Below are 25,617 nucleotides of genomic sequence, written 5' to 3'. Positions count from 1 at the left end.
TGTACTATAGAATTGGGATAACTTCAGCTTAAAAAATATTGAAGTGCACCTGACAGGACGTGCCTGTGAGCTGTCGAGTTGGTGTGGCTAGTAGTGTCTGTGTGCAATTGTATATTCATATGTACAAGGCAATAATAACCAGTTTGATTTATTTCAGTGTTAACATTTAGAAGGTTCACAATAACTTCTTAGATATCTTACAACTATCGGTACCAAGATTTTGCATTTTGAGATCCCCAAAAATTGGGGGCAAACTTGTCAATATATCATGATGATTTCTTCTACATAAATCAGAATTTTGAAGTGTTTGACTTTCATCAATGAAAGCTTGGCTCACTCCAACTGCGTGCCCAATACAAACATCCAGATAAGAAAAAAATGGCAGCCCCATGCAGAGGATTAATCGACTTTTAGCAGGGCAATATTGGGTGATATCTCTACCTAAAATTACTACTTTTGTGTCATCTCCAGCAATGCTATAATGTTAAAACTAGTTTCATGCAGGACATTTTCATTAGATAGGGAGTTGGTGAAGTATATATAGATATGCATGACCAGACTTAAGAGATGCCTTAATTCCTATTTCGTATTTTGATATTGAAAGCTGTTATGAGGTGAAATGTCTGCCAGCAATGTAGATGATGAAAAGGTCAGCATGACATTCTGTAAGAACAAGCCATAAATTTAGGATTTTTTTTATTTCATGCAGGAACTTCACACAGCAGCTACAAAGGATCTCTAATGATGCGGGCATGCCTATTGTTGGTCAGCCCTGCTTCTGTAAATACGCCACGGGTCCAGACCAGGTGGAACCCATGTTTAGGTACCTGAAGAACACTTACCAAGGCCTGCAGCTTATTGTGGTTGTCCTGCCTGGCAAAACGCCTGTCTATGGTAAGATGTCAATGTGGTCAAACTTCCCGTCTAATTTTTGGTAGGAGGTGATTGTTGACAGTTCCAGTTAAGGATCAGGTAAAAGAACGTAAATCATGTGGTGGTACTGACAGACCTCGAGTCTGAATGAACAGTCCAAGTACAAGTTGATGTCTATTAGAATTTAGCCTGATGTAATGCTGTATTTCAGATCTGATTGTACGTTAACTGTAAGAGTAATTTATGTCTAATAGATGTCATCTGTAGGTGCATAGTTTGTAGTATTATTTAAACCAGTAGGATACTTAACCTTGAGGAACTTAATAACGTTAAAGGTATTCCCCTTGTACTGTATTGTGGAGTATAGAATGTAAACATGAGATTTCAGCAACTGATTACAAGACATCTCGGGTCAACAGGACAAATAAGAACCTTACTGCCAAACACAGCAGTATGAGGTTTTGATTACTAGTTGCCACATCATGCATGAAAATCTTTCATTGGTTTGAGTCAAGATCACTCTTGGATCTGTAGTTGTTTTGACTTAAATATCTTAATTTTCCCGGATACATATTTTTGTTGGGTGTTTGAAGAAGTAAATTTGAATCATTAAATGAACGAATTAAGCTGTAAATAAAATACTTTATTGAGACACCCTGAACAGGGTGGGTCCCCCAGTATGCATTACAATGTTTAAAAAGATTGTGTTGTCTTACAGCTGAGGTGAAGAGAGTGGGAGACATCCTGTTTGGACTTGCTACCCAATGTGTGCAGGCTAAGAATGTGAACAAAACTACACCTCAGACTCTCTCCAACCTGTGTCTCAAGATCAACGTTAAACTTGGGGGTATCAACAATATTCTGCTTCCAAGTATCCGGTAGGTCACTCACCAGTGTCTTTTACTGTGGCTCTCAAGTGGTTGATTGTAGATCTCATTTCCAACGGAAACCATTTCAAGAGAAACATTTAAGAGTGCCAACTGTAGATTATATTGAATAGAAACCATTTCAGAGGCTTCCAGATTAAAAGTTTAAAAAATACTTATCTATAAATAATATAGAGAAATGTTGTAGGTAGTAAAATTGATAAGTTGAGTAGATAAACACTGCAAAACAAAATAGTTTGTCCATAACAAATCAAACTACAATGTCGCCCACAAATCTAATGAAACATGTTAGTATCTGATGTTTGTATTGTTTGTGTCATGTTATTTCAGACCCAATGTATTCCGAGAGCCAGTCATATTTCTGGGAGCTGATGTGACTCATCCTCCTGCCGGTGATGCCAGTAAACCCTCTATTGCTGCTGTGAGTATCGTACAATAGAGAACAGTTCTTCTCAGTTCATAACGAAATTTTATTTAAATAAATAAATTGTAAAAGGTATGATATTATAATTATTCCCCAAACAGTACCACAGAAGAGGCATAGTATCATCAGTGAGTCTGTCAGTCCATTACTTTGTCTGGAGCATATCTCCTATACTATTTCTCCTGCCATTCACACATTTTGTAGTGATTGATCCTGAGACACAGCTTGGCATCCCAAGTACCCCTTACAATGGTGGAGTGTCGCATACTATAAGCAGTTCTCATTTTGATACCAAAGGTTGTCTAAGGTCGGCGAGTGGATTGCTCTGCATTATCTATTTACACAAAAAAAAACAATAAAAATATCAGTATTGATCATCGTATGATAAACAGAAAGCTGCATAAATTAAAATCGCATCATCTCTTATGCCATCATACTTGTCTGCCGTACAGGTGGTAGGCAGTATGGATGCCCACCCCAGTCGCTACTCTGCCACTGTGAGAGTACAACAACACCGTCAGGAGATTATCCAGGAGCTCTCCACCATGGTACGAGAGCTGCTCATCCACTTCTACAAGGCCACACGGTTCAAACCCACACGTATCATCTTCTACAGAGACGGAGTCAGCGAGGGCCAGTTTGCACAGGTAGGCTTTAAGGCAATATTAAAAGTTTTAAAAATGTGTCACAACAGGTCATAGCTTGACAAAGGGACCAGTCGATCTTAAAAGCGTAGCGACACGTTAGATGCGTACTTCTATCCCGATGATGTGAAATATTCTATGAGGCAAACGTTTAAATATTTGATGAGTATTTCCTTTCTATATCAAAACTACTACCTTTCTATTCTGTATCAAAACACTCCATACAAAATTATATTAAAATTTCACCTTTTTGGCTTTTGATTTTTTTATCCATTGAAAGGAAATAGTCACAAGTGTTTTAGACTGCCGATGACGGTGATTATGAGAGCTGAGGGATACAGATCAGGTTTAATAGGCTTAAGCAGAATCACCATCCTCGATACTCAAGGGCTTACGTTCACTTATGGTCTGTGCACCCCTGGAATATTTCATAGCAAAATGAAGGCAGGCAGCTAGATATTTGGTCTTGGGTAAATAAACCTGACCAACCGCTATAGGCTGATACCTGTCTTTTGAAGATTACAGAAGAACGACACCAGACTTCAAAGTCAGTCAATTTTACTGTTATGCCACTGCTAGATTCTTTTGATGTATATCAAAGGATCAAACTAGTCTTCTTGTCTCATCTACAAGCTGGTGCAGACTGAGCCTTCAATTTTGTCATGTCATATTTAAGGGGTGTAGAGAGCTTAAGTGAGCGTAATCTCTAGAGAATTGAGGATGATGACTCACTAGAAATACGGTTGCACAGTAGTCTAGTGGTAGGATGCCAGGTCGTGACAGAAGGGTTGCGGGTTCGAAGCACAGCACTTTGAGCAAGATACTTTACTCCCCTTGTTCCAGTGTACTTAGCTGTAAATGAGTACATGGTTGGGCAGTGCTAAAATTGTTGAATGCTAGCTTTGAGCGACGAAATAGCAGCAACGGCTGTATGCTCCCCATGGAGTTGAGAAAGATATTGGCTGTCTGCAAAGGCCCTTAAACCATGGATAATAATTTGTGAACCTCTTTTAGACGACCTACAAACTAGGTTGTGATTAAATGGTTACAAAAACCTCAAATTATTATTAGCTCACCTGCCCGATGGTCATGGTGCAGTGTCCGTCATCCGACCTAATTCGTCCGTCAACTTTTCCTTTAAACAACTTCTTCTGAAGAACAGACAGGCCTAGAGTCATGATATTTGGCTGAAAGCTTTGTTAGTAGGAGCCCGACAAAGTTTGAAAACAAAAATGACCATGACCTACTTTCAAGGTCACAGCAGTCTAATATGTCAAATGCTTCAAACGACTTCTCCTGAAGAACTAAAACGTATAGAATCTTTATATATGGCTGATAGCTTCCTAGGATGGAGCCAGACAAAGGTTGAAAATGAAAATGACCTACTTTCAAGGTCACATGGGTCAAATATGTCAAACGCTTCAAACAACTAATTCTGAAGAAATAAAAGGTATAGAATCTTCAAATTTGGCTGGTTGCTTCGTGGGATGGAGCCCAACAAAGTTTGGGAATGAAAATGACCTTGTCTTTCTTTCAAGGTCACATGGGTCTAATATGTAAAAAAAAACATCAAACGACTTCTGAATAATCGAAAGGCATAAAATTATAATATTTGGCTGGTGACTTCCTGGGGTAGAGCTCACCTAAGTTTGCGACCTGAACCTACTTTAGAGGTCACAGAGGTCAACAACATTTTAAAGGATTTGTTCTTAAGAACTAAAAGGAATGGATTCATAAGATTTGGTTAGTAGCTTTTTGGAATAGAGCTAATCAATTTGAGAAGGAAAATGACATTGACCTACTTACAAGGTTACGGGAAAATATGTCAAGCAACTTCTGAAGAAAAATCAAATGAGCATAGAATCAAAAATAACATTTGGGCTGGTAGTTTCAACAGATGGAGCCAACAAAGTTTGCGAGGGAAATACTTTTGGTGCAATATAATATTTAATGAGAATATTTTGCTATGACTGCTTTAATATTCCGGTGAGCAATACAGGCCCTCTTGGCCTCTTGTTACCATGATCGATAGGGTAAGCAGAAAAACATGTCTTCTGTTGATGTATGTTGATACTAAGCAAAGAAAAATTGGTGGAAATAACAAAGAAAAATTTTCTCTGTTATACTTTGTTGGTGCTTTGTTACATATTTTTTGTGCTGAGTGTTATTTTCACCTTCTATCCCCAGGTGTTATCACATGAATTGCGAGCTGTGCGTGAAGCCTGTATGAAGCTTGAAATGGGGTATCAGCCAGGTATAACATTCATCGTAGTACAGAAGCGACATCACACTCGTCTGTTCTGTGCAGACCGGAAGGACCAGATAGGGCGTAGTGGCAACATTCCAGCCGGGACCACAGTTGACGTTGGCATCACCCACCCGACAGAGTTCGACTTTTACCTGTGTAGCCATGCAGGAATACAGGTAACAATTCAAACAGACAGTTAATGTTAGAATTAGAACTGTATAGCCATGCAGGAATACAGGTAACAATTCAAACAGAAAGTTAATGTTAGAATTAGAACTGTATAGCCATGCAGGAATACAGGTAACAATTCAAACAGACAGTTAATGTTAGAATTAGAACTGTATAGCCATGCAAAATTTCAGCGAAATCTTGTCAAAACCATAAGTACAAAGAAAAATGTAAGGGGAGATAATTATGTTTTCATTCACAAAAATAAATTTCTAACTAAATATGTGCTTCTTTTATAATTATTTTACTCATTTTGTTACATTATGAATACCATATTACTGTTAATTCACTTTATGTATAACTTAGTTTTAACAAATACAAAATGTTGAATAGCTGATGACATGTTCTTGGGTATAACTCCCATACATAGGTCACAATGTCGTGCTCTGATGTGATAAAAAGTAGACAGAACAGAAGTAGGATTTCCAGTCCATGCATGCAGTCTGTCCTTGATCTTGATAGCAAACACAAAATCCCAATGATGTGAAACAAACTATGAGGCAAATGTTACAGCAGTTGATGAATATCTCCTTTCTCAAACAAATTCTTAAATAAGTTTTATTCTTGTAATTTTGTTTTGGCTGTAAATAAAATTCATTATGTAAGGAAAGGATATGTTCACAGGTGCTTTAACTGCCGATGATGGTGATTATGAGAGCTGAGGGATTTTAGATTTATAAAATATTGCTTTGTACTGTATGGAAATCTTTTGTGAAACAATTAATACGTGATTTTTGTGTCTTAAAAAACATCCAGGGTACGAGCAGGCCTTCACATTACCATGTACTATGGGACGACAACCGTTTCCAGGCAGATGAGCTGCAGACTCTGACCTACCAGCTGTGCCACACTTACGTACGCTGTACACGAAGTGTGTCCATCCCGGCCCCAGCCTACTATGCACACTTGGTGGCATTCAGGGCACGCTATCACCTTGTGGAGAAAGAACATGACAGGTAACTCTCTTACTTAAACTGTCCACCCAGAATAGACAGAGAAAAAAACACCTTATCATAATACATAAAATTGTTGATGGTAATTGGTTAAAAAAAATATTTTGAAATAGCAGTATTCTGCAAGCATACATTCATTAGTAGTTGGTTTTTATGCCCCCGTAATAGTGTTGCCCATGTCTGTCCTGTCACGTGATCAAAGTGGTTGCAACTATTTATAGAACATCAAACACTGAAGCTAATTTAACATGGTGACGGGGGCATTTATGTCTTACAGACATTTTCTATTTTTTTTGTAGATTTTAACCCAGATCAGTATTGTAATGAGAAAATTTGACCATTGAGTACTAGATAATGAATGAATTAATGTGTACCATGGGCAAAAAATACCGATTTCGACAGTGAGCAAAATAATAAAGCTACATTTCTGTTTGAATAACAAGGAATTTAAGTGGAGAATCTCTCAATATATAATGTTAGTACATTCAATTTCTTTCCTGGAAAATAACTTTAAATTAAGATTGCAGCTGATTATTTGTAGGGTCCTATTTAAAGGAATGAAAATGTTGACATACTGTGCTTGTTTTATAGTGGAGAGGGCAGTCGTCACTCTGACAACAGTGAGGATCGAACGCCGACAGCTATGGCACGGGCAGTCACAGTCCATCCAGATACCACCAAGGTCATGTACTTTGCCTAGAGACCATGTGACAGGAAGTGCCAGGATTGATGGGATTCCAGAGCTTTAATTCCACTCCATTTAAACTTATGCAGCGAAACTACTACAAGTTGTATCCAGTACCATAATATTTATAACTGTATCCTGACCAGATATTGCAATCAACATGCGACAAAGACTCCTTAGTTTGACAATTTTTCCTGTCTCTATGACAGGTGGACATTGATATACAACACTGCTCCGTGTTGAGTCCTACAACGGTCTGTGTATTTAACGTCATGGTGCCGCGTCATCTGTCAGACAAGTAGTGGACTGAACTGTTGATAGACTCTTTTGATCTGTCAGGTGTGCAAACCTGATCAACAGGTGAAACAATTTGTACATTTTCACTAAATATATGGCAGTTTTAACTACATAGTCATTGATCAATTTTAGCATTCCCTCCTGTTAATAATCAATTACAGTACTTAAAAACCATACCACAGTCCATTAAAATGTCTTTTGCATACTTGATGGGGAAAAAAAGAGTGAAATGGATTGTCATGGACGACTTTGACCAATTAGGTTTTAATGAAAGAATTGTTTTCTGAAGTTCATATCATACAAAACTCACTATTAGAAGAGTGTGTCTAAATAGCTGATGTGTTTAATTTAGTTGTTAGATGGTTTGAAAATTCAACCGGAAGCTGGATATTTAACAGAACGAAATGTTTTTATAATTGTTATCTTGACCAGGAATGTTAATTGTGTAAACCATGTCAAACCAGTGGTAATTCAAAGTAGTACTTTTTTGTGTGTTAATCATGACATCGTTTATTCTCGTAACTATTTATTATCATCCTTTTTCTGTGTGTACAACAGATAATTGGGCTGTGAACAGGAAAGGTAGCAGGGACGTGGTCCTGCCATGGTACCTCACCTCCTGCAAAGGAAAAAATACAAATCCAACAAACGCCTCCGAAGACTTTCCTTATATTATATCTGAAATGATGTAAAATAATTTTCTCTTGCCTTTTCTATATAATTGATCATGCTGTATATACCTGCTCTTTACAGTACAATCAGAGAGTACCACACAGAGGTTGGATTTTTTCCCTGTTACCTTTCTTGGTATTTTATTAAGATTTTTATACTTGAATTTATTATGTAGTACATAGGCTAAATAGAGTTTATAGTTCTATGTGCTAACGTTGTTGACGTGGTATTGATGTGCAGGGAACTAATGTCCTGTGGTGATGTGATGTTCTGGTGCTGACAACTAGCCAAAGTAGAACAGTTTTCTCTGTTGCGTCAAAAGTAGTTGGACCTTTCTTCATAAAGAGATTATTGGATATGAAATTGAAATGACGAAGCAATTCCAACTGTCTGTTGTACTCTTTGCTATTTTTAATTTGATAAAATTTATCCTGATGGTACACATTAAATGTTTCATTTCAGTGTTATTTAAACAGGGAAGATATGATAAATTAAGATATTAAAAGAGAAAAAGTTTAGTAAAAGTCAGCTGAACATTTACTGTACAGGTTGAAATGCTATTCCCATCGTGCTAGTGAAACGTGTTGATCATTTTTCACATTTTATTTGTTATAAAGTTTTGTAAGTTGTTCTGTTGTGTTGGAATAATCATGTAGGCCTTCTTGTGACCTCCATCCCTTGTAGGAAGGAGTACAAGCTTCTTGTGACCTCCGACCCTTGTAGGAGTACAAGCTTCTTGTGACCTCCGACCCTTGTAGGAGTACAAGCTTCTTGTGACATCCGACGCTTGTAGGAGTACAAGCTTCTTGTGACCTCTGACCCTTGTAGGAGTACAAGCTTCTTGTGACCTCTGACCCTTGTAGGAGTACAAGCTTCTTGTGACCTCCGACCCTTGTGGGAGTACAAGCTGTCATTTTAACCATTACACCCATGACACTGAGTAGAATGTAAGTCACACTTAGAACGAAGACACTTCACAAAAAGAAAGAGATTTAGCAGAGTGTCTAAAGTTAAATCAAGATTCTTCTGTTAGGTTGGTTTACGTTCTCAATAAAAATGTTCTCAATAAAAATCATGTACATTGCAATTTTAAAACAAAATTATGTTTGACAATTTTTTTTCTCTCAGAGACTTCAATAGTACCATATATTATGATGAGTCTTGTATGATTGATCTTTTATTTTATAAATTCATCTATGTCATTTAGCATAAAACCATTGATTTTTGCATCGAGTCCCACCAGTGGTTTTAACCAATCCTACCTATATTGTATCCACCATGTATGTACACTATACACCTACAACCAAGCGTGACCATAATATAACGTTCCCTCTTGTCTTCCCTGACTCCAAGTCCCAGCTAAGTCAAATATAATGCAATTACATTCAAAACACTGGTACAATTCATTCTTTTTTATTCATTAATAGAGGGCTGACAAATAATCATACAATAGTATTTTTGCAAATATTTTAGTGCCAGTAAAATATTTTCCGATCCAGTAGCTTTGTATGTACATATGATATGCTGATTTTCAATTTGTGTCCTGTTTTACCCAAGAATATTGAATACTACATGACACCAAATAAACTAGGATACTATAGCAGCAGACCACACCCAATTATTTTAGTCTAATGATCTTCATATTAGTTATTTGATTTTGTATCTATTATCTTATATATCATTATAATTACATTATTCTGTTTGTAAAATCTTCTTAAAGGAGGAAATAAAGAGAATAATAATAATTTCGGTAACAAAATAAAATTTTATTGTAAAATCAATGCTTCTTGGGCAGGAATAATTTTATCATGATATTAATAATTTGTAATTCTTCAGATGTAGGATCCTATCTATGTTGGTATAATTATATGGATTATAAAAGAAATTGTGGTTGGTCTCTGTGGAGACATTTTTAATTTTTTTATTGCAATTTCACTCATTATCCAAATTAGTTGTTTAAATACTCTTTGTGAGAAAAATATATATCTAGTCAACCAGAACTGGGTAAAGGTCGTCCAGTCCTGTATCTACAAATAGCTAAATGATCATGTAGTTCCTGGGAAATGTGTATCTACTGCACAAAACAGTCCTACAGATTTTAGATGATATTTGTTTTATGTAAAAACCATTATAATAATTTGATAAAATCTTCCTAACAGTCTTATTTAGGAAGGTTCATTGTAGTCACAGTGATTGTGGTTTTCAGTGAAGAATGTTACAAGTAGACAGATTTGGAAAAAAACATAATTCTGTTCTCATTTAACTAGTGCCTCCTTGTATCAGTATAATACTATATGCAAATGACCTTGTGATGTCATTGAAGGAGCCAACGTGGTTGTGTTTGCTTTAAGGGTGGCCTGCCATTAAAGGATTATACAGATGGAACTATTTTCTTAAGATTGTGGTTGTCTATAAATTTTGAATAGTTACCAAAATCTGTCTAGCAGTAAATAATTGTTTCTGCTCTCAAGATCGCATCTTAGGTTATCTCGGGGACTTTGGCATTTATAAACTTAACTGGTGCTATCGGAAATTACACCAGTACAGGTAATGTCACTGAAACCAGTTAAAGGACAATTTAGAACTGAACCTGTATAGAAAAACATGCATCATATCAAGATGTGGACATTGTGGTAGCAGATCTCGAGTTTTAGTGAACCCACCTAGTCTTGACAAAAGGCTGAAAAAGCATTCCTTTTTTGTACTCTTTTTCTTCTGATGATTAATAAATGAAAGTCAACAGTACTAAGTGCCATTTTCAATTTGTATGGATTATATAGTTCTTATGACGGTCATGTGGATTATTTATTTCTACCATTTGTGACATGTGGATTATATAGGTCTACCATTTGTGACTGTCATGTGGATTATATAGGTCTACCATTTGTGACTGTCATGTGGATTATATAGGTCTACCATTTGTGACTGTCATGTGGATTATAAAGGTCTACCATTTGTGACTGTCATGTGGATTATATAGGTCTACCATTTGTGACTGTCAGGTAGCTAATATAGGTCTACCATTTGTGACTGTCAGGTAGCTAATATAGGTCTACCATTTGTGACAATCATGTGGATTATATAGGTCTACCATTTGTGACTGTCATGTGGATTATATAGGTCTACCATTTGTGACTGTCATGTGGATTATAAAGGTCTACCATTTGTGACTGTCATGTGGATTATATAGGTCTACCATTTGTGACTGTCAGGTAGCTAATATAGGTCTACCATTTGTGACTGTCATGTGGATTATATAGGTCTACCATTTGTGACTGTCATGTGGATTATATAGGTCTACCATTTGTGACTGTCATGTGGATTATATAGGTCTACCATTTGTGACTGTCATGTGGATTATATAGGTCTACCATTTGTGACTGTCATGTGGATTATATAGGTCTACCATTTGTGACTGTCATGTGGATTATAAAGGTCTACCATTTGTGACTGTCATGTGGATTATATAGGTCTACCATTTGTGACTGTCAGGTAGCTAATATAGGTCTACCATTTGTGACTGTCATGTGGATTATAAAGGTCTACCATTTGTGACTGTCATGTGGATTATATAGGTCTACCATTTGTGACTGTCAGGTAGCTAATATAGGTCTACCATTTGTGACAATCATGTGGATTATATAGTTCTACCATTTGTGATGATCATGGTGATAATATAATTCCATTTGTGACCATCATATGAACTATTAAGTACTAGCATTTGTGACTTTTTTATGCACAGCATGAAAAATAACATGTAAAGATAAACTAGTCCTATATATAAACTGTGTTGTATGCGTAGTCAAATGTCAAAGCAATCTGTTTTCTGAAAATTTTATTGATGCAATTTGTCATGGCATCAAATTAATGTGAGATATTTTGTTTTTTTAAATATTTTTATTGATGCAATTTGTAAAGGCCAATCAGTGGCTACAGAAGTCTTGATTTGTGTTAGGTTTTACTTGTGTAGCATCATTGGGCTGCCAACAGGAGGCGTTATTCCTAAGTCTTTGTTTAGAGTGCAATTTAAATGTCCCAAATGTTTCATTATCATATCAAAATGTGTGTGCTTCGTTTATATAGCGAGTCTATTGATGTTGAGAAGACATATCAAGATACCGTAATTACGATTTTGTTTATAGCTCTCTACAGTTTCAGTGGTTTTAGAAGACGTTTAGTAACGTGGTATGTTTTGTCTTTACATGTATGCTAAGGTGCGTCTGTGTGTGATCGTGGGTAATGTGGAGGTCAGTATGACCAGTAGTCGTGTGCATTTTGTGGGTCACTGTGTTATTTTTGTTCCACCCACCCCCTGGCCTCTTGTATTGGGGACCTTTGTCACTCAGAATTCCCTCATACGTTTCAACGTGTAATTATTTTGTTGAAAATGCATATATATGTATATTATGACAAATTATTGGTGTTATTTATCTTCTTTTTTTTTCTTTTTCATGTATGTAATTTTAACTTTTTTTTTTGTATATAGACATAATTAGAGAATATAATCGCATCTGAAAGGTGTAACACAAAGAGTTGATGTACATAGAAGGGATAAATATTTTCTATTAGTCCTGCCATAGGTCTCGTCTCTCGGCCTTGTTTCCTCGGTTACCTAAGGTTCCCTGTAGGTTGCCTATGATGGGAGAGATATGACAGAAACTTTACAAGGGGATCATCTTGTCACATTTAAACAATAATTGTCCATTTATGAAATTTAATTTGATGTAGCTGGCATTAGCCCACCTTTTTTAACGATTTCACATTCACTCGCTGCCTCGGTCATTTATATCTGTTCATGAAGAATTCATCAATCAGATGACAAAAATCCCAAGTGTCACTTTTTATTTCAGGGGGTCAAAATCTCGTGTTTATATTCTTTACAGAATGAAATAACATGGTTACATACATATAGGGTATGTCAAGTTGATCGCTCTTCAATACTACCAAAGTGGATCTGGTCTATGGCATTGTTGAAAATTTGAATCTTTAGAAGATAGATCTGCCAGCAAATTTAATAATAGCAGTACTTATGTACTCCTGAACTATTTCGTGTATAATTCTAGGTGAAATTGTTAACGATGATTTTAAAAAGAAACATTGTGACTAGTATATATGTGGCCTTTGATATTTATCAAGCACAAATAAAGCCAGAATTTGCCAGAAAAAGGAAGGGGGGGGGGGGGGGGGGGGTCACCCAAGTCAAATATAGTTATCTATGTTAAAAAAACATTTATGCGACTCTCGAAAAGAAAATGTGACCACCTTTTGAACAAATTCAGAGTTGAAAAAAAAAATGCCTGTGTAACGATGTGAATGATATAGTAGAAAGAATCAAATGTAGAAGAAACATGACACTTTGAGAGAACAAAAGATCGGCCTTTGTGTACAAAGTATCAGATTAAATTCGAAAGATTTATCTTAATGTTTGAAACATATGTATGTCGTAGTTTCAAGTGAAATATATTTGTGAAAAAAAGCTGAAAATAGCATTAGTCATAGGAGAATATTACTTAAGGTTCTGGGAACAAAAACTGCCTTGAAGTTCAAAACTATTTACAGGTATAGAACAATATAAACATGCCCAGCATTGAACACTATTAACACCGCTACAAAGGTAACACTACGCTTGGTAATCCACGAGATTCCACTGATCAGGAACGGGTTAATAATTGTGCCTATTTGTAAGGTTGTTGCTCCAATCTTTTCAACCTCGGTATTTTAATATTTATGTTGAAAACAGAATTGACCCTTTAATTCTAGGTTAAGGTGTTTTTTTAATTTCTTGATAAACAGCAAGTAGGTTTAGTTTTCTTCAACTTTAGATCTTGAAATAGGCATTAATGGAATATCAGAACAAGGTGCAAATAGAGAACGATATATTTGTTGCACCACAATCAGGCTCGCTATATTAGTTAGATCTTGAAATAGGCATTAATGGAATATCAGAACAAGGTGCAAATAGAGAACGATATATTTGTTGCACCACAATGAGGCTCGCTATATTAGTAGAATCAAGAATATCTCGGTGATGCTGTAAGTTGAAACAGTAATAACATTATTTGCTATATGCCTTGAACTCTGGATAGTGTACGGAGTAAATCGCTAATGGACTGTTGAGTATCTGTTGTCCAGCAATACATGTTTCATGTGAGTCTTGTTTGGGCAAAGCAATATTCCACACAATAATAAGAAAAAAGTCAGCAATATCGCGAACCAATTGTATCAATTTTTGTTATCAACTAGATGCTGTCTTGTTGTGTTGGGCGAGTGTTAACGAGGACAGGACACCACTATGTACCACACAGAGTATCTAGTTGTATCCACTTTATCATTTGTACTTCACGTTGTATCATATTTCCCAAGTCTAGTTAAGTACTGTTGCTTTTAAAGAGTCTTATAAGTATTTTAAATTAATAAAATGAAAAATGTATATTGAATATGGCTTCTTTTTGTTTGTGATGTAGAGAAGTTTATTTGCACATGGTATGTAGAATACAAAGATCATATTACGTCGGCTTCTTTCTGTGCCGTGCCAAAAATACTGAGGGTTAAGAGTCTGTGCCCTTTTTGTTGAATCTACAACTAAGAAGAGCTCAGATTTGTTCTGAATTTTTCAGACTCTTAGTTGCTTGCCCATTTGCTATAGTAGAGAGTTATAAACAAAAAACATAAGTACCTATAATTTCTTTTTTAAAGGTTGTCTGAAATTTTGATAAAACCTTAATCCATCAACTGGTTTCGGCAAAAACTAACTCAAAAGTTACTTGAATTCGATGAAACTTGATAGACATGGACAATACACAAAGACCAGGGCCAAGTTCAAATGTAGTTCTGTTACATTCCAATACAAGAACGCATCAGATAGAAGTACAAGTTAGGTCAGTTGGCAATGGATGGGGTATAGGTTCTGCCCTTGCAAAACTTGTCACAATTCATCTCTGCTCCGCTTTAAGGATTCAATAGCAGATGACACCCTGCCACTAAGTCGAGGGCGGGTGTTATTGTGTCTTGGTAGAAATAAAAGGCCTGTGGAGAAGATATCCTGCGAACCTCTCAACAGATTTAGCAGCGAAATTTCTTGTTATACAGTATACCTGTAATGCCTGCTAGTTAGCAAACTCCACTTTCTACACTGAAGCACATGCTCTATCCCAATCACCAGGGCAAGACATAGAGGGACCTCACAGAAATTTCAACTAGAAAGGCAAAAAAACTCTCAAGGTAACCACCATTGAGAGTTTTTCGCTGTCAGCTCTACAATGTAATCCATCTACAGTTCCCTCACGATTAATGTAAAGAGGCTCCTGGTTATGTGGTGATGGACAAATGTGAATTTCACAAGATAATCAATCAGAAACATAACTAAGTCAAAAGCTAACCTTGACACCCTGCTCCACCGTGAAAATTGAAAATATATTATTTGATCGGGATCATGGCAATGGGTGCAAACTTCCATAAAAGTCTGTTAAAATATCATCACCTGTGCCCCATCTACGATAAGTGATAAACAAGGACTTACCAATGTCTCCAAAACCATCCAAGAGCAATCGCAACAAAGCTTCAAAAGAATATAACATTCGAACTGGCCTAACAACCAAAATTATGGACATTAATTACCGTCCAATGAGAGGCCAAGGCAGCCATCATGATTTCAAGAGGCCCAATGGGCCTGCATTGCTCACCTGATATTAATCTCACAATTTTAACCTTAAAAGTGGACTAAAATAAAGCTACAGGCAAAAAATCAGTGTCTTGACTTTTTTTTTTTTAGGTCACCTAAGACAAAGTCTCAAGTGACCTATTGCGATCGCCTTTTGTCTGTCGTCGTTTGTCCTTAAACAATTTATATTTTCGACTTCTTCTCCAAAACCCCTGAACCAATTTCAATGAAATTTTGCAGGAACCTTCCATGGACAAATGTCAACAAAAAAAAGTGGCCTGTTTAGTCCCAAGCCCCCAGGGGCCTGAGGGGCGGGGCCAAAAAGGGTCAAATTGACTAAAATTTCAAAAATCTTCTTCTCAAGACCCAGATATGGTAGAATCAAATACTCTTCATAGATGGAAGGGTCTTAAGGTGCTTTACCAAAATTGTGAATTTCTTGACCCTGGGGTCTCACGTTTCCCCCTGGGGAGGGGGTAAACTTTGCTATAGTTTATAAAGGGAAATCACATTTTGGATCAACATTTGTTTAATTTCCATTGGAAGTAATTCAATTTAGGTTAGCATTATCAGTATTAGGTAGCAGTTTGATAGTATGCACATATTAGCCCTAACTGACCCCCTGGGGCTGATGGGTGGAGTCAAAAAGGGTTGAATTAACTGAAATTTCAAAAATCTTCTTCTCAAGACCAAGATATGGTAAGGGTCTTAAGGTACTTTACCAAAATTGTGAATTTCATGACCCTGGGGAGGGGGTAAACTTTGCTATAGTTTATATAGGGAAATCACATTTTGGACCAACATTTGTTTAATTTCCATTGGAAGTTATTCAATTTGGGTTAGCATTATCAGTATTGGATAGCAGTTTGATGGTATGCAGATATCAGCCCTGCGGCCAAAAAGGATTGAATTGACTGAAATTTCAAAAATCTTCTTCTCAAAGACCCAGATATGGTAGAATCAAACACACTTCATAGATGGAAGGGTCTTAAGGTTTATGACCCTAGGGTCTCACGTTTACGCCATGGTGAAGGAGGGGGGGGGGGATTTATTATGGTTTATAATGGCAAATGATACTTTGAATATTACTAGTTAATAACTTGGGGGGGGTTATAACCTTGGGTTGACAGTTTGATACTTTGAACATTTTGAGCCAGCCCTACCCCCAAGGGCTGTAGGGTGGGGCTCAAAGGAGTCAGTGTGCTAAAATTTCTTCATTTTCCTTGTTTAGAATCAGAGGTGCTAGTTTCAAATACTTTTTAGTCTTAAATCTGTATGCTAGATATTGAATAAGGTGGTTTTATTGTTTTTTGTCACTTTGAATAATATTTCTTTTCATGTTAAAAACAAAATCAACTCTCTGTATAAATATATCAGGTGACCGTTAAGGCCCATGGGCGTCTTGTTAAGACTATTGACCACTGTTACCTTGAGTATGGGTGAAGGCCATTCATTTAAACAAACTTGATAGCCTTTCATCCCCGCATGCTACTTGCCAAATATCATCACCCCGGAGCTTTTGGTTAGTCAGAAGAAGTTGTTTTAAGGTTAAAGACAGTTGACCCTGGTGACCTTGAATATGGGTCAAGGTCATTAATTCAAACAAACTTTGAAGTTATTTAAAAAAGTCTTTTTACAGTGTTTAAAAGACAAATAACCCCTGTGACCTTGAATATAGGCAAAGGTCATTCATTTGAACAAACTTGATAGCCCTTTCTTTATCCCTGCATGCTACTGGCCAAATATCATCACCCTGGAGCTTTTGGTAATTCAGAGAAAGTAGTTTAAAGATTTCAACATATTTGACCCCTGTGACCTTGAATATGGGTGAAAGTCATTCATTTGAACAGACATGGTAGCCCTTCATCCCCACATGCTACTGGCCAAATATCATCACCCTAGACCTTTTGGTTATTTTGAAAAAGTTGTTTTATAGTGTTTTTAGCTCACCTGCCCGAAGTTGTTTGAAGGTATTTAACATATTTGACCGCTGTGACCTCGAATTTAAGTCAAGGTCATTTATTTGAACACACTTGGTAGCCATTATCCCAGTATGTAACTGACCAAATATCATCAGCCTAGGCTTATCAGTTATTAGCTCACCTGCCCGAAGGGCAAGTGAGCTTATGCCATGGTGCGGCATCCATTGTCTGTCAGGCGTCAACTTTTTACTTTAAACAACTTCTTTTCAGTAACCAAAAGGCCTAGGATGATGATATTTGCCCAGTAGCATGCTGGAATCAAGGGCTACCAAGTTTGTTCAAACAAATGACCTTCATCCATTTTGAGGGTCACAGGGGTCAAATATGTTCAAAATCTTTAAACAACTTCTTCTCAATAACCAAAAGGCATTGGATGATGTTTTTTGGCCGGTAACATGCTTGGATGAAGGGTTACCAAGTTTGTTCAAAAGAATGACCTTCATCAATTTTCAAGGTCACAGGGGTCAAATATGTTAAAAACCTTTTCACAACTTCTTCTCAACAAGAGGCCCAATGGGCCTGCATCGCTCACCTGGTATTAATCTCACACTTGTAATCTTAAAAGTGGACTAAAATACAGCTACAGGCAGAATATCAGTGTTTGATTCATAAGAACCTTTTAAAAGACCTATACATATGACGCCTGTGACCTTGAATGTCGAACAAGGACATCAGGTTGAAAGTGGATCAAGGTCATTCATTTGAACAAACTTGGTAGTCCTTCATCCCAGCATGCTACAGGCCTAATTTCAGTACCCTGGGCCTTTTGGTTATTGAGAAGTTGTTTGAAGATTTTAAAACATTTGACCCCTGTGACCTTGAAAGTTGGTCAAGGTCATTCATTTGAATAAATTTGGTAGCCCTTCATCCCAGCATGCTACAGGCCCAATATCAGTACACTGGGCCTTTTGATTATTGAGAAGAAATTGTTTGAAGATTTTAAGACATCGGACCCCAGTGACCTTGAAAGTTGGTCAAGGTCATTCATTTGAACAAACTTGGTAGCCCTTCATCCCAGCATGCTACAGGCCCAATATCAGTACCCTGTGCCTTTTGGTTATTGAGAAGAATTTGTTTGAAGATTTTAAGACATCTGACCCCAGTGACCTTGAAAGTTGGTCAAGGTCATTCATTTGAACAAACTTGGTAGCCCTTCGTCCCAGCATGCTACAGGCCCAATATCAGTACACTGGGCCTTTTGGTTGTTGAGAACATGTAGTTTTAATGGAAAAGTTGACGCTGGACGGACAAATATTTTCTGAAATGTTATAAAGATATGGATATAGAGGCAGATACTCTGCCTGCATCCATTATTCATCCTATAATATTCTAGTGTAAGAGCAGTGTGTATTTCCTAAGCACTTTTTCACAATACATAGTGCCATCAAGATCTTAAATCAATTAATAAAGTGCAAACAGATCCTTAGAACTTATTATTATGGTCACATTGAAGTCTCAAAAATTAATTTAAAGGGATCTTGTCAGTATTTTAAGGAATACAGGTAATCAAAGGTTAGTTTCCAAATTATAAACACAAGTTGACTTCATGATTAAATCAAATAGATCGATTGAAAAATGTAAAAGATCTCTGGACAAAAAATCAAATACTGAATTGAATAAAGAGGAATAACTTTTGGAAAAATTCTCAAATCGAAATTCTTTTAAGGGAGACACAACTTCATATCATGGTTATACTGTATACCAAGTTTCAAAGAGATCGGTCGAAAAATGTAGGAGGAGATTGGGCTGAGTAGTGTGGCAGGTTTTAATTGTACATATGATTAAGGTCGCCTTCTAGCTTCGAGCTAGAGGGAATTTTCCTATAGCTCAGTGGTAGAGCGTCCGGCTAGAAACCTGGAGATCGAGGGTTCGATACCCACTGGAAGCACACTTTCCTGTTACAATTCCAACAATTGGCAGCCATCTTGTGATATCTGACTGACCAAAAATTATAGCAATGCTGGGTCAGAGCCTGTACTGAAAATCTCTTCAGTACTATTTGGTTTTAGGTCAAAATGAAAATAATTAGCTCATGACGCATCCCACGAACAAAGACAGGTTGTAAATAGGTAACTGAACCTTGGCTCAGATTATCTTCTATTAAAGTTGCAAGAATCTTAACTTATTATGAAACACTTCAAATAATAACAAACAGCACATAGCTACTTTAAAATTCATGACTTTTTAATCATGATGGCATATATTTCCATACATGAGATCAATTTGTTTTCTTTCCAAATATTTAAAACAATATTTTACCCATAATTAACAATACTTTTTTAACAATATGATTTCAAGTTTGCATTACACATCTCATGGTATTTACAGGAACAGGTCAAGTGCTTTCAATCCTAGCAAATAAAGGAATTTTACAAACACGGCTGTACCAAAAGGTATACTAGCAAGTATTCAGGAGTTCTCATCATTTCTTCACTCCCAAACACTTTAAATGCCCATACAAGTATTAAAACATGATACAAAACAACTTCCTTTCCTTTATTAATTTATACTGTAGTTGACATCACAAGGGGGCCTACTATACCATCCAGGAATTGGAAAGATATCACTTGAACACTTAATGTTCATGGATATTTTTCTGTTCCATATTTGACAATTTCCAGAAATTATCTGAATGCTGCTGTTGGTATGATTACTTCAGCCACAAAAATCACACACAATGTATGGAATACTGTTTGTAGATGCACTATAATCAATATGTGCATTCAGACTGGTGGAACGCTTTATCAATCGGATTTGGAACTCCCTAGACTTTCTTGTATTTGCAAGATTTTTTTGTATATTATTTTGAAAGCACTTCTCATGTTCTTTCAATTTCCTACACAAAAAATATAGGAAATTTTGGATTTTACTATTGCCTATTGTAAACAACTTATGGTTAAACATTTTTTTCAAGTTATCAGACATTTTTGGTGATCTGTCCCATGTTCAGACATTTTCAAGAGTCATGAAAAACATCTAGAAACAAAGTGTTTAAAATACCAAGTTGTTTATAAAAAAAAAATATATAGTGATTTTCACTGATAAAAGTGAAACCTAATTTTGTATTAAACAGGAACTGGTCAAGTACTTTCAATCCTAGCAAATAAAGGAATTTTACAAACACGGCTGTACCAAAAGGTATACTAGCAAGTATCCAGGAGTTCAAACTACGAGTGGGATAAAGACACCTTCCTGTTGGTGTAAAAATACATTTATTTCAAAAATGCAAAAAAATCAGTTTGATGGAATTATATTTACATACCAGGTAATCACATCTCAAGTATGAAATAATAACCAACAAATTTATTGTATGTTTCAAATTAAAAATTAAATGTTTTCATATTTTACAAAATGTTGTAAATGTTTTCATATTTTACTAAATGCTGCCCTAAGTCTACAATATTCAAAACTAAAGTTTGAACATTTTAACAGGCCATATTGTGTTTTGGGAATGACCTAAATCTCTGATGACCATTTTTCCAGTTTTGGACTTCAGTCCATGATGTCAAGCACTCAGACCGCAACAAATTTCATAATAATTCATTTTGAATTGTTGAGATCCACAACTGTGGTCTGAATATGCTAAAATCTTCACGATGATTGACAATGATAGAAGTCTATGAGGTCATGTACAGGTTTCAAAAACACAAGTTAATGAGTTCATGTCAAATACGTATACACAGTCGAAATTGTTCAATAGCTGCAGATGAATAAATGAGAAATGACTGAAGTATATGATACAACGCTGGTTTGAACACATTCAGCAGTCCATGTAATCCTATTAGCTTGTTGATGTAAGTTCACAATTGATTTGTTGGAGGTGATCAATTATGAAATTGCACATTTTTTCCAGTGAAATCTTTCTCCTGTTTTTCAGTTCTCCAGTATTAAGATAGTAGAAACCTAAGCCGAAAAAAATAGAAGGTGAATTATATGAACTGAATATTCATCATAGTGACAGGTAAAATCGCGACAGATAAGTTAGTAGAAGATGAATTATGTAAACTGAAGTATGACCACACAGAATGGTAGAAACCTTGACAGAAATGTGAATCACTGCCAGTGCATATATATAATAAACTAATTATTTGTTTTTCTGAACAAAACTATACCTCTTCCCTTATTAGCCAAATACATATTTGTTGTAGACTTACTTAACGTTTGAACTACAGGTGATGTATCTTGATCAGTAAAGAGCTTCATCCCAGATAACATGTTACATTTATTAGAAAAACCAGCACTAATACAATAGAACTACCTTCATTTGCAGGAGAGATATATTTATTATCATATGGAATGATATAAACTAAGAAAAACATACAAATATATAGAAATTCAGGACAGTAGAAAATTAAGCAGCCGATTTAAACAACAGGTAAATTCTAATAATACAAAACATCTACAATGTATTAGAAATGTCCTTCAGTATGATGGTGGCAACAAGGTGCTAATCACGCATATATTCAACAATAATTACCCTAAACATAGCAAGAATGTACAGCAACGTTAATTTCAAATCAAATTCAAGTCTTAAGGATCCCTGTCCCACTACAAGCAAAAGAATATTGAGAATCTCCATGTTAAATTTTCCATATATACAGTTACCTCCCCTTCATTTTGTTTCGGATGTAACTAGAGCATTGGAGCAAGTGTTTTACTGTTGACCAATACGCTACGTTGGTTGGAGCGACAGTATAATGATCAGGGTTCAGGTTTGGAATCCTACATTGTATTTTTACACATTAAAACACTGTTATTGATTTTGTTTCTTTCATCTTTATCATTTTTTCAAAAAAGTGATACAATATAACTTTTCCTTTAAAAATGAAAAAAAAGATAAATAGTTGGAATTTCTGGTAGAAGTAGAGGAATCCTTTCATTTGGGAGAACTTAGCCTCTTGGTTGTGAGTCAATTATATACAGAGATACATACATGAGTACCTATGGTGGGATGAGTACAGAGATGCATACATGAGTCCCTATGGTGGGAGGAGAGGTTATGTATCTGGGAGAACTTAGCCTCGTGGTTGTGAGTCAATTATATACAGAGATACGTACATGAGTACCTATGGCGGGAGGAGAGGTTATGTATCTGGGAGAACTTAGCCTCGTGGTTGTGAGTCAATTATATACAGAGATACATACATTAGTACCTATGGTGGGATGTGTACAGAGATACATACATAAGTGCCTATGGTGGGATGAGTACAGGGATACATACATGAGTACCGATGTTGGGATGAGTACATAGATACATACATGAGTACCAATGGTGGGATGAGTACAGAAAGACATACATGAGTACCTAAGGTGGAATGAGTTCAGAGATACATACAAGAGTACAGTACAGAGATACATACATTAGGGCCTATGGTGGGATGAGTAAAGAGATACATACATGAGGGCCTATGGTGGGATGAGTGCAGAGATACATACATGAGGACCTATGGTGGGATGAGAACAGAGCTACCTACATGAGTGCCTATGGGGGGATGAGTACAGAGATGCATTCATGAGTCCCTATGGGGGGATGAGTACAGAGATGCATTCATGAGTCCCTATGGGGGGATGAGTACAGACATACATACATGAGTACCGATCGGGGGTAGATACATGAGTGCCTATGGAGGGATGAGTACAGAGATGCATTCATGAGTCCCTATGGGGGGATGAGTACAGACATACATACATGAGTACCAATGGTGGGATGAGTACAGATAGACATCCATGTGTACCTATGGTGGGATGAGTAGAGAGATACATACATGAGTTCCTATGGTGGGGTGAGTACAGAGATACATAAATGAGTACCTATGATGGGATGAGCACAGAGATACATACATGAGGGCCTATGGTGGGATGAGTACGGAGATACATACATGAGTCCCTGTGGTGGGATGAGTACAGGGATACATACATGAGTACATATGGTGGGATGAGTACAGGGATACATACATGAGTACATATGGTGGGATGAGTACGGAGATACATACATGAGTTCCTATGGTGGGGTGAGTACAGAGATACATTCATGAGTACCTATGGTGGTATGAGTACAGAGATACATTCATGAGTACCTATGGTGGCATGAGTACAGAGATACATGCATGAGTGCCTATGGTGAGATGAGTACAGAGATACATTCATGAGTACCTATGGTGGTATGAGTACAGAGATACATTCATGAGTACCTATGGTGGCATGAGTACAGAGATACATGCATGAGGCGCTATAGTGGGATGAGTACAGAGATACATACATGAGTACCTATGGTGGGAGGAGAGGTTATGTGTCCAGTTCTGAGTCACTGTCCGAGTCACTAGATGATTCACTCTGGCTCACAACCTTTTTGACAGCTGAAGTGGTGAAGGGACTCTTCTGAGCTGCTGGGCTCTGTAAGTAGAAATTATAACTTGTTTGTTCCAGTCTGCTTGTTCAAACACTTGTTTTACCATATCAAATTGCTACACACTATCAGTGATATTTTGCCTAGTTTTAAAGCGGAATACAGGCTGCTTCCCCTGGCTAAAATGTGCTTTATTCCCAAAGGGAAGAAAAATTCAGGAACACCTTCCCATATTCAATAAAAACAATGTTATTTTTTCCAAATACATGTAGGAACAGGCTTTTGTAAAATTTAGGTTGAAAAACCCCTAACTATAACATTGTTCAGCCTTAAAACGTTCTTATAGACAATGCATATGAAATAGTTACAATACTGCTTGACCATGAACTCCCACCATCATTTTTATGTTGACCTCACACATGTGGCATTTGACAGAAGTCCCAACATATATAAGGGAAGATAAAGATTTTTTTCTGCACTTGATAAGATACAGACTACCATTTATACAGGTTTTATCCCGTCACTAGAATGGACATTAAAAGTAAGAAGCTGTATCTAGGTTCTACATGGTTTTTGAAATTTCAGTAAAAAACAACCAAAAAGACCAAAAGTTAAATATTTCTGAAACAAAGACGCAATGTTACTTCCCTGTACACTGTATATACCGGCAGTTAAATTTTCGTTTTATGTGCCCGCCATAGCGAGGGTGAATTTATCATTATAGCGAACATTAACAAAAACAACATAATACACATGGTAATTAAATGTGAAGGACAAAACTGATGCTGGGCAAACATGTATTTACCAACGAAGGGCAAAAACTTCACAGTATATTGGGTATGTGTTTAGCTAATCACGGAATCGTTGGTAATTTTACCTTCTTTACGGTCTTCTCCGGTTCTGAATCACTGCTGCTACTCCCCGAGTCACTGGAGTCCGAGCTGCTTGAGTCTGGCTTAGCTGCTGCTGGGGTTTTGACCGGGCTTTTTGTCTTCACTGGTGAAGAAGCCTGAAACAACAAGCAAATTCGTGGAATTCATAAGGACAAGGTTAAAGGGTCTGATTGACCTGTGAACTTAGTCTTAAACATGTTAATATGTATGTGCAGACAAATATTTTTTAAATAGGACCAATATTAGACCACTAATTGAACAGAAACCAATTAGCCAATCAGAATGTATAAGTGTAATTAATTATGCATAAATATGCAAAGATAACATTGATGAGCCAACTTAGTCTTAAAAATGTTAATATGTATGGGCACACCAAATTTTGTTCAAATCAGACAATTATTAGTGTAGTTATTTCACGGAAATTGAAAAGTGACTGACGGGTCCAAATTGATATCCCTCATTTTCTTCGAAAAGCAGGGCATAAAAAAACAGTATTGAATGATCCCTTGTACAGCTTTATAATCTTCCTAACTCATTTCCAATACTCATACAGAAGTATTATTGTATCCAGTGGTTCTTCTGTGTTCTAGTTCTACTTATAATTACCAACAAGAGGCCCATAGGGCCTGTATCGCTCACCTTGATATCTAAGCAATCATGGCAGAACATTCTCCAAATGAGATCCATGGGAATATGCCAGACCCCAAGGCCAATTCTGTAGCATATATATCTGTATTCAATTTTTCATGCCCAGCAATTTTATGTATGGTTATGGGGTGGGGATCTCAACTGTTTCCAATCTGTGACTCAGAAACTAGGTCCCTA

The 25,617-nt window shown here is 36.6% G+C and overlaps 2 protein-coding genes across 13 annotated transcripts in view; one reads left to right on the top strand and one right to left on the bottom strand.

Annotated features, from left to right (window-relative positions):
• LOC110452131 (protein argonaute-2-like) overlaps positions 1 to 14,348 on the top strand; it is a 45,626-nt gene extending 31,278 nt beyond the window's left edge. For 11 of the 12 annotated variants that reach the window (XM_021500483.1, XM_021500482.1, XM_021500481.1 and 8 more), the window contains 8 exons: positions 710 to 894; positions 1,592 to 1,751; positions 2,091 to 2,181; positions 2,637 to 2,831; positions 5,016 to 5,252; positions 6,061 to 6,260; positions 6,849 to 10,926; positions 11,487 to 14,348. In XM_021500483.1, coding sequence (XP_021356158.1) covers positions 710 to 894; positions 1,592 to 1,751; positions 2,091 to 2,181; positions 2,637 to 2,831; positions 5,016 to 5,252; positions 6,061 to 6,260; positions 6,849 to 6,957 — 1,177 coding nt within the window. In that variant the 3' untranslated portion in view covers positions 6,958 to 10,926; positions 11,487 to 14,348. The remainder of the gene's footprint in view (positions 1 to 709; positions 895 to 1,591; positions 1,752 to 2,090; positions 2,182 to 2,636; positions 2,832 to 5,015; positions 5,253 to 6,060; positions 6,261 to 6,848; positions 10,927 to 11,486) is intronic. The other variant, XM_021500474.1, reaches the window with a different exon arrangement.
• Positions 14,349 to 19,716: 5,368 nt separating this feature from the next.
• The window catches only part of LOC110452130 (nucleolar transcription factor 1-A-like), a 39,481-nt gene continuing 33,580 nt past the window's right edge, over positions 19,717 to 25,617 (bottom strand). The window contains exons 18-20 of the mRNA XM_021500470.1: positions 24,777 to 24,908; positions 23,813 to 23,946; positions 19,717 to 21,456 (exon numbers count right to left, since the gene is read on the bottom strand). Of these exons, the coding sequence (XP_021356145.1) occupies positions 23,839 to 23,946; positions 24,777 to 24,908 (240 nt within the window). The 3' untranslated portion in view covers positions 19,717 to 21,456; positions 23,813 to 23,838. The remainder of the gene's footprint in view (positions 21,457 to 23,812; positions 23,947 to 24,776; positions 24,909 to 25,617) is intronic.

Source organism: Mizuhopecten yessoensis, unplaced genomic scaffold, assembly GCF_002113885.1.
Source record: "Mizuhopecten yessoensis strain PY_sf001 unplaced genomic scaffold, ASM211388v2 scaffold6439, whole genome shotgun sequence".
NCBI classification, from domain to species: Eukaryota; Metazoa; Mollusca; class Bivalvia; order Pectinida; family Pectinidae; genus Mizuhopecten; species Mizuhopecten yessoensis.
Note: the sequence above shows the minus strand (reverse complement) of the source record. Positions and strands in the feature narration are given on the sequence as shown.